This window comes from Lutra lutra, chromosome 2, assembly GCF_902655055.1.
Source record: "Lutra lutra chromosome 2, mLutLut1.2, whole genome shotgun sequence".
Classification (NCBI taxonomy): Eukaryota; Metazoa; Chordata; class Mammalia; order Carnivora; family Mustelidae; genus Lutra; species Lutra lutra.
The window spans coordinates 1,833,951-1,842,595 of NC_062279.1; the positions used below are offsets into that span (position 1 = coordinate 1,833,951).

Below are 8,645 nucleotides of genomic sequence, written 5' to 3' on the forward strand. Positions count from 1 at the left end.
AGAAAGGGGCATGCTGCGCAGGCCTGGCCCCTTCCGGGCAAGGACACAGGGTGAGTCTGTGCCTCAGTTCGGTTCCTATAGGTCAGAAGCCCTTTACCATAGACGTTGCTTGTAGTTGAGCCCAATGAGACCAGACGAGGGGAACAAGGACCTCACGTGGAAGAACAGAGAGAAGGAGAAGACTCACCGGGGCGGGGAGGGCTCTTGGGGGAAGCCAGAGATGCCGCATCTTGGCTGGGAGCCCCCCAGGCACAGAGCGGGAAGGGTGCCCCAACAGGGGGTAAAACAGGTGCGGGTGCAGAAGTGGGACTGTGGGGACAGCAGGTGGCTAGTGTGTGTGCATGCGGCTAGTGTGTGTGCGGGTGGGTAATGCGTGCGTGCATGAGATTGATGTGTGCACATGCGTGGAGCAAGTGTGCGCACGTGGCTGGTATGTGTGAACATGGAGCTATCTGTACATGCATGCGTGTCACATGTGTGCTGCATATACAGAAGCATGTGGCTAGTGTGTGTTCAGGCTGTAGCCAGGAATTACTGGCAGGCAGCTGGTGTGTGAGCGTGTCACTAGCAGGTATACACTTGGAGGTAGTATATGGTCATGTGGCCAGTCTGTTCGAGCTTCTGGCCAGCGTGTGTGTGTTTCTGTGTCACGGAGCTGGTATATATGAGTGTGTAGCTAGAATATTCTCCCGTATCTGGTGCGTGTGAGATGTAGATAGTGTGTGTTAGATATGAACATGGAGCTGATACATGTGAGTAGCTGCTGAATGTGAGCAACTGGCCGGCGTGCGTGCAGACGCGTGGCTGCTGTATGCATGCGTGTAGGTACTGCGTGTAAGCACATCACTGATGTGTGCAGGCCCCCGGCCACCCCCTGTAGGCTCGTGGCTCATGTACGTGAGCGTGTGGCTGGGACCTGCAGGCGTGTCGCATGTGTGTGCACGAGCAGGCAGCAGCTGTGCAGGGGGAGGAAGGTGGACAGAAGCAAGAGTCTGGCAAGGCTGAGCCTGGAAGGAGCATCCTGGCAGCAGCCGGCGGAGGATGTGGGGGAGGACGGTGGGGCCCCGCCTGTGGTCTGTGGGGACCCATGCGAGCAAGCAGCAGTGAGAACCCAGGGAGAAGCAGAGTCCCCTGGGGCAAGACTGATGAGGGGAGGAAGGGCCAGAACATCTGAGATTTGGGACCTGGGTTTCCTGGGAAGAACATAGAATCATCAACAGACATGGGGTCACAAAATGCTCGTTTGGGAAAACCAGGACACTACACTGGGTGCTGCTGAGCAGCGCAGCCTGTAGGAAAGAAAAGGAGGGTCTGGGGCGTGGACGGGGGGTCAGGAAAGGGGCTGCAGTTGCGGAGTGCGTCCCTCCCGGTGCGCGATGAGGGATGGAGGCAGGGCAGAAAGTGTGGGTCAGAACACAGACACCAGCCTCGGAGGTGAGAGGAGTGTGCGGAGTTGGAAAGAAGCAGTGTCAGGAGCCAGGAGAGCCCTCGGGTGCGCGTGCAGGGAGGTGTGCAGGCAGGGCACGGCCGAGCTCAAGGCCCAAGTGCTGGTGTGTGCGTGTGCATGTGTTGGTGCAGCTGTGTGCACGTGAGTGTGTGTGAGCGCGTGTGCACGCATGTGCATGTGTGCGTGTATACATGTGTGCACACATGTGTGCATATGCGTGAGGGAGGAGCTTTGCTGCAGACGTTTGAAGAGCAGTGGGAACCAGGGAGGTAAAGAGATTGAAATTAGACTTTGGTTTGGAAAAGCTAACCGCAAAAACTGACCCAGTCAAGTTCCCTCTTAATTGAGTTTATGTGTTTGATAGGATTTTAAATTCTGCAAGCCCAGAAGCCTGGTGAAAACCTCTGAGAAGTTATCTGGGTCCCCTGCCCACGTGGGCAGTAAAGCAAGTTGTCAAAATCTCACAAATTCAGTGCAGGTTGATTCTGGCCGGGTACCCTGTGTATACGTGTTTATGTCTTTAACCATAGTTTAAAGGGAGGGAGACTGGTGGTACCCGTGGGAGGTTTTGTTTTGCTCATTGGTGGTTGGTGGTGGTTGGTGGTTCATAACAAGGTTGAAAGTGTCAGCAGCTTCAGCAGCAGGTGCGAGAGCAATAGTTACCTTTGATGCGGAAGAAACAGGATAAGGGGTCAAGTTCTAGAAAGGCTGGTCTCTGAAAGGGGAACATGTTGGATGTGTTGGATGTGGGGAGAGAAGAATATGGAACAGGGGGGCGGGGTGACACGTTTGGGGCTTGGTGAGTGCTGGTTATGGTGGCATGCAGCAAAGCCAAGTTCACCTGTTGCCAGAACAGGCAATCCCGGGTTAGCCAGCAGTGGTCAGTCGGTGGCCGATCCCGGGTTAGCCAGCAGCTGGGCCCTGCCCACGTGCTGTGGTTCTCTTCTGGGCTGGAGAGAGCCCCAGCTGGTGCGTGTCCTCCCACACTGCGAGGCTCGCTGCTGCTTCTGTTCCCTCCGGGGGTGTGTTATTAGGAGCCTGCGGATAAGCCTTCCAACACGTGCTGCGTCACTCAGTCATACTGGCTGTGAGTTGGTCTCATTTGCTTCCGAAAGTGCCCACACACCTGTACCTGTGTGTTTTATAGGCATTTTATACTTGTATGCAAAATAAACGGTGCCCACCCGTCTCCAAAACCATCATTCAAACAGGCAGATGTCCAGAATTCCTGGGAATGTAAACACTATTAGCTTTTAAAACAACATATAAGTCTATATTGAGAAATAAAACCAAATCTTTTTTTTTTTTTTGTAGATTTTTTTTTGGGGGGGCCTTAGGGTTTTTTGTTTGGTTTTTCATTGTGTGTGTGTGTGTGTTTGTCGTTGCAAGAAAGTGCATACAAATAGTCGTGTCGATCTACCTTGGGTCTTGGTGTTAGACCATTTGTGTCTGTGTTTTTTCTGCAAGATGGACTTCGGTGGGACGTAGAGCCCTTGGAGGTGACCTTCGTGTCTCCAGAGGGAGGCAGCACATTGTCTTGAATGCTGCGGTCGCTTCTCGGGAGCAAACAGCTGTGCTTGTCCGCATGTGGGTGTTAGAGCCGTCAGAGCGACGTGCGGAGTCCTCGGGACTCTCCTTGGAAGCGTGGCCCTAGCATGGTCCCGGCGAGTCCCACGGCCAAGCGGCACCCTCCGGGCTGCCCTGCGCATGGCAAGCTGTCCGGCGTCTCTGGGCCTTGGGGCTGTGGCCATAAAACCAAACTGGACCAGCAGCCAAAGCCGTGCTGGCCCCCGTGACTCTGCTGTCCCCTGCGAACATTTCCCACACCGTTTCCCATGCTGAGCCCAGGTGCGCCCTTCTCCCTTCCAGCAGACGCTGCGGGAGGTCCCCCATGGCTGAGTGGGGCTGCGGGTCATGTGCGGGGACGTCCTGGGCGCAGTGGAGCCCCTCTCTCCTGGAAGGCCTGGTGGCTCCTGCTGCTGGCATGCCTGGGACGGAAGCCCAGCCCCTGGTCCCTCTCTTCCCCGGCAGTGGAAGTGAGCACAGTGTGTAGCCGGAGAGCCCTAGGAGGCCGCGGGTGGCATGGTGGGCATTCGGGCTTGAGGCCGGCGGCATTTCCAGGTGGGGCACCGAGCGCCTGCCCCCAGCACTGCGCAGCTGCTGAGACCCCCTCCACTGCCCTCTCTGTCCAGGGCACCAGCGCCTGTCGGTGACCAGCCTGCTCGTCTGCCACGGCTTGCTGATGGTTGGCACCAGCTTGGGCATCGTCGTGGCCTTGCCCGTCCCACGTCTGCAGGGCATCCCCAAGGTGACTGGTGAGTAGATACCCCCGGGCCTCTGTCCCGCCCAGGCAGTCACTCAGCCCTCTTCATGCTTCCTCATGCTGGGAGCTGCTTATGCAGTGGGAATTCATATGTTTTCTTTCAGTGTAGACTTGAGTTCTCAGTGCACACTTGTGTTCTGTGCTTATTCAGCGGCCCAGGGACACTCTTACCCCAGGACGTGTTTGCACGTTCCCTTTATTGCCCCGTATTAGTCTCTGTCATTTAGAGATGATTTTGCTTGGTGGCCGTGGATGCTTGTTACATTTTATATCACAAAGAAGGAAGCTCAGCGTCCAAACAGGCTTGTTTGCGGTGTTGGCAGATCAGACGGGTCCAGTCTTTTCAGGAAGCAATCTGGGATTTGGGAACATGAGCGTGAACATGGTGTGTGTGTGTGTCTGTAGTCACGATGTTTCAGTTCGGAAATCTGCCTCGGGAGGCAGCCGAGACGAGGAACAAAGCAAAATACAAAAAAGATATTTGACAAAGTGTTCAGTTTTTCTTAGCACAGAACAGGACACAACTTAAAAATCAGGGGTGAAGAGAGATTTAAGAAAGTGGTTGTGCTCCTGTTTTAGAAGGTAACGAAGCCGGTAAAAATGATGTTTGTGGAAAGCTATGAACGATACAGAGAAACGTGAGCTCTGTGAGTAAAACCAAGATCTTAAATTTTACACTGATTACGTCCTGTCAGCCATGGGAGAAAAAAGTCTCAGAGAAAAAGATCTGTAGGAAATTGCCCAGAATGGAAATGAAGATTCTGTTCCTACAGTTTTTTCCTAATGACAACAGCAGAGTGTTTCCTTGGCTCCAGACGCCCTTCTGTCCTCCCGTCAGCTGTGGCGGGCCTGTTGTAAATACATCTTTACATGAATCCAGGGGCACCTGGTCGGGCTGAGTAGTCCTTTTGTTTGTCTTTGTCCTCATTTCTGTTTCTATTGTGATCCGTGTATGGCGCACACACACAGTCGCAGGTGGTGACGACGTCCAGTTCCGCAGTTGCTGAAGGGGTCCCTGTCCAGCGACCCCACGCCCCGGGCATAATGTGCCAGTGCTCCCTTCGGCACCCTTCCCCCCAGAGCCATACAGAACCTTCTCCTGAGTTGTGTATCCTCATTCCATCACCAACTTATCTCTCAAGTCTTGCCAGTCTTTACCCCCAAAAACCAAATTGTATTTTTGCTGTTTTTCCCATTTTCTAGAATTGCCTCCTAACATGCATATTCCTCCGTGACTTTTTTTGTTTCAACATTATTGCCAAGATGCATGCTTGTTGGCAGTGAGACGCCTTTGCACGCGTGTACACCTGGCCACCTCTGCTGATACCAGCCCGCATTCTTCTGGGGCACACGCCAGGCGCAGAGTCATGGGCGTGTAGGAAACGCATGTGCTCACCTTCCCTTGGTGACACGGACATGTTTTCCCCCAGGTGTCACATCAGGGACACCTTGCTCGCTGGTGTCTGAGCCTTCCTGCCCCTCCGGGTCCCCCCCACCCCCAGTACCTGCGAGCTTGCCACTGTGCTCACTGACGAATGGGCCTCGGGCCTTAAAGCACCTGGTAGAGAAGGGTGCACACTAGCCATGTCCCTGTCACCTGACCTGTGAAGCGCTTGAAACGTGGACACCCTGTTCCCACCTGATGACCCGTAGAGTCAGGGCATTTGGGGATGGGGAAGAATCGTTATTTCAGAATAGACCTCTGGGTAGTTTCTGACATGTGCTCTTAGGTTAGGTGAAGATTTTAAAATTAACTTCACACCACTCTTAAGTTGAAAAGTGCCCCATCTGTAAATAAATCAGATAGCTAGAAAGAAGAGTCCCCAGTTTAATTAAAACCATGAAAGGAACTTGCTCTAAAGCACAGGGCCTTCGTGTAACAAGAAACCGCAGGAAGCTGCTGGCACTTTAAGCATCTTGTGCCTCAAACAGACACATATCTGGCATTTTATTTTTCTATTAAGACTTAGGAAAATCACATCTGTTTCTCAAGTGCGGGTGAGGGGAGCTCTGTACGGGGAGTGGGGGGACCACTGTTGTACCATGGGTGTCGGGAGTCCCGACCATCACTCTGAAAGCATTGTGGGCATTCAGTAAAAGGCCACGAGAACACGCCCACGCGCTGTTCTGGTTTGAGGCTGTCCGTTGGTATCCGAGGTCTGCGTGGGTTTCCGTGGTTTGGACGAGAGAGGGATGCTTGCTGATTGCCCTGTGACCCTGTCTGTTGCATGCGGCGTGTGCGGAATGGCTCAGGAAGAGGCATGGTCTCCTACCACGCGCACAACGGGCCCGTCAAGTTCCTGGTCATGGCCGCTGCCACCGTCAGGACAGACAAGGACAAGCCCACGGACAGCCCACCGCCCGGCGCGGAGGCCCCGGAGGAAGAGCAGAAGGAGGCACCCCCTGGCGAGGGGCCCGGGCCAAGTCAGAGCTGCGTGGATGGCATCTGGCTGGGGGGTTCATTGGGCTCTGGGACTCACAGAAGCGATTACTCCTCATCGTCCGGGTCCCTGACCGCCTCGCAGGGCTCCGGCTCCCTGGAGCCCAGATCGGAGGAGAGTGTGGTCTACGACCTCCTGCGTCTCCCCAGCGTCCTGCCGAGCCGGGGGCGGCGGGCCAGGAGGGCGAAAGCCAGCTCGGTGCTGGTGGCATGTGGGGGCCAGGGCCACCGGCGGGTGAGCAGGAAGGCCCGGCAGCAGCGCCCAGAGGAGCTGGCCGCCTCCGTCATGGTCTGGCAGATCCCCCTGCTGAGTGCCTGAGCCCCGGGCCCATTGAGGGGGTGGCGTTCCGCCGGGTCGGTGACCAGGGCCGCAGACTTCGTCCACGCTGGTTGAGGAGGAAGCGGGTGTTTGGGGAGAAGCGTGCAGTATCACGGTGGTGGTGGTTTCCTGCGAGCTGGTGCCCGTCCTCCAGGAGCAGAAGCAGGTGCGGACGATGAGAAGAGCCGCGCGGCCCGTGGGGGGCCGTCGGGAGCTGCTGGAGAGCAGCCCGCACTCCTGACCGCCGCAGACACGCGGGGGCCCCCAACCCACCCCTGTGCCATTACCCCAAGAATTTAATTTGCGGACTGAGAACGTCTGGCAAAATACAGCCTGTTAGTAGTGTGGACACTTAGTAACAATCCTCAGAATAATGACTTTGCTTGGAGTCCCCGCTTCTATTTATACTGTCTGTAAATTCCCGCCCGGAGTTGGCAACCATGAAGAAAGCCTGAACACACCCCGGTCTGTGGCACTGGTTTGCTTTCTGAGGTGAACTGGGTTTTCCAAAGTGGTGTCCTGTGTGTATTGTATATTTTAACAAAGTAGTATTTTTATATTGCATTTTTGTCTATTAAAAATTAACAGTCAACGTTTTAGTCAAAATGAGATCTGTAACGTTTCACGAATGATGTTTGCTTTGAACCAAAACACTTAGTACCTTCCCCACGTGTACACTCGAGCGTCAACGCCAAACTCTGCCTCCCTCCTCGCGTCGGATGGCACGGACGCCGCAGTGGCGTGTGTCTCCCTGTTGCAGGAAACGCATGGAAGGGGCGCCGGTCGGCTCTGCCCCGGTGCGGGTCAGTGTGGCTGTAGGACGCGGGCCGAGGTGGGCAGCCCTGCCATCCAGGTGCCCCATCACTTGGATCATGTCCAGGTGTGCGGCCGAGCGCTGAGACCCATGACGCGCCACGTGGGCTCACGTATCTGCGTCGTACTTAGTGCTTTAAAACCATTAATGCAGGCGTCACTGGAGATAAATTTCTCAGCACTTTACAGATGACTAAAAATGCTAATTTTATGACTTAGCCAAATATTTTCCAAGGTGCATATATACACCCCCCCGGAGAGTAATATCTCCCCAAGCTTTCTTAAATTGTTAGCTGCTACCTTAAGTCATCAATAAAGTCTTTTTATGTAAACATACACTATTTGAATTGCCTTTTCTTGCCCTGAAACGTGGAGGGGCACTTCTGGTCCGGCCGGTCGAGGGTGGCCTGCGGGGCCCTTTGGAATTCGGGAGCACTGCCTGCTGGTTTGGGAGTTTGGCGCGAATTCCAGAGACAGCCACGAGGTGTGCAAGGTGTGCGGGAACGTTGTGGTTTGGGGCAGGTGCCGAGAGACCCTCCAGGACTCATGGACACGCCGGTTTGCACTTTGAGTGATGTCACGAGTGGAATGAATTCCACGTAAACCGCAGAGGAATCGGGGGCAGACCCGCTTCGGGTATCCGCGCCGAGTGAGACCGTGGGCTTCTCTGTGTGTTCACGGGCAGAACAAAACACAAGCCCTCCCGTGTGCGCTTTATTGAAACCTTGGTACCCAAAGGCGTTTGGTCTTCTTCAGTATCTCAAAACTCAAAACCACCAAGTTTTCTTATGGCATAAATAAGTAAAAACAACAATAGTAAACCCCAAATAGTACCAGCCAGGGTTTACCTCTGCGTTCGGATGTTGACGTATTTAGACAAACCTTGTGTGACGCCATGTGTCACACTCCCGTGTCTGAAGCCTGGCTGGGCTCGGCGTTGGGCTCGTGTGGTGAAGGGCCCCCCCGTGGGGACGTTGTCGTCTCTCTGTTCACGCACCTCCCCTGCAGAGCCCTGAGTTCCTCCTAATGTGGTGTCTGTCCCCTGCCATGTTTGGGGGGAGGCTGGGATTCCCTGCCGTGGGGCGAGGCCAGGCTCCCTCATGCCCCTCGCAGACCCTGGGGCAGCAGCCTTGATGGCTTCAAGGCCAAGGCCTGAGCTGGTGGGTCTGCGTGCCTCCATGCAGGGTTGGCCCCCTTGTGGCATCCTGGGACCATCCGTGTCAGACCACAGCTGGGGTGGGTTTGGGCCAGTGCTGTTTGCTGGATGCACCCCCCGAAATCCATGTGTTGAAACCCCAGGCTC

At 55.0% G+C, this 8,645-nt stretch overlaps 1 protein-coding gene across 1 annotated transcript in view; it reads left to right on the plus strand.

The window, feature by feature from the left end:
* Nucleotides 1-7,674, plus strand: part of ARHGEF10 (Rho guanine nucleotide exchange factor 10) — a 76,121-nt gene extending 68,447 nt beyond the window's left edge. The window contains 2 exon segments of the mRNA XM_047713479.1: nucleotides 3,640-3,762; nucleotides 6,024-7,674. Of these exon segments, the coding sequence (XP_047569435.1) occupies nucleotides 3,640-3,762; nucleotides 6,024-6,529 (629 nt within the window). The 3' untranslated portion in view covers nucleotides 6,530-7,674.
* Nucleotides 7,675-8,645: the final 971 nt, after the last annotated feature.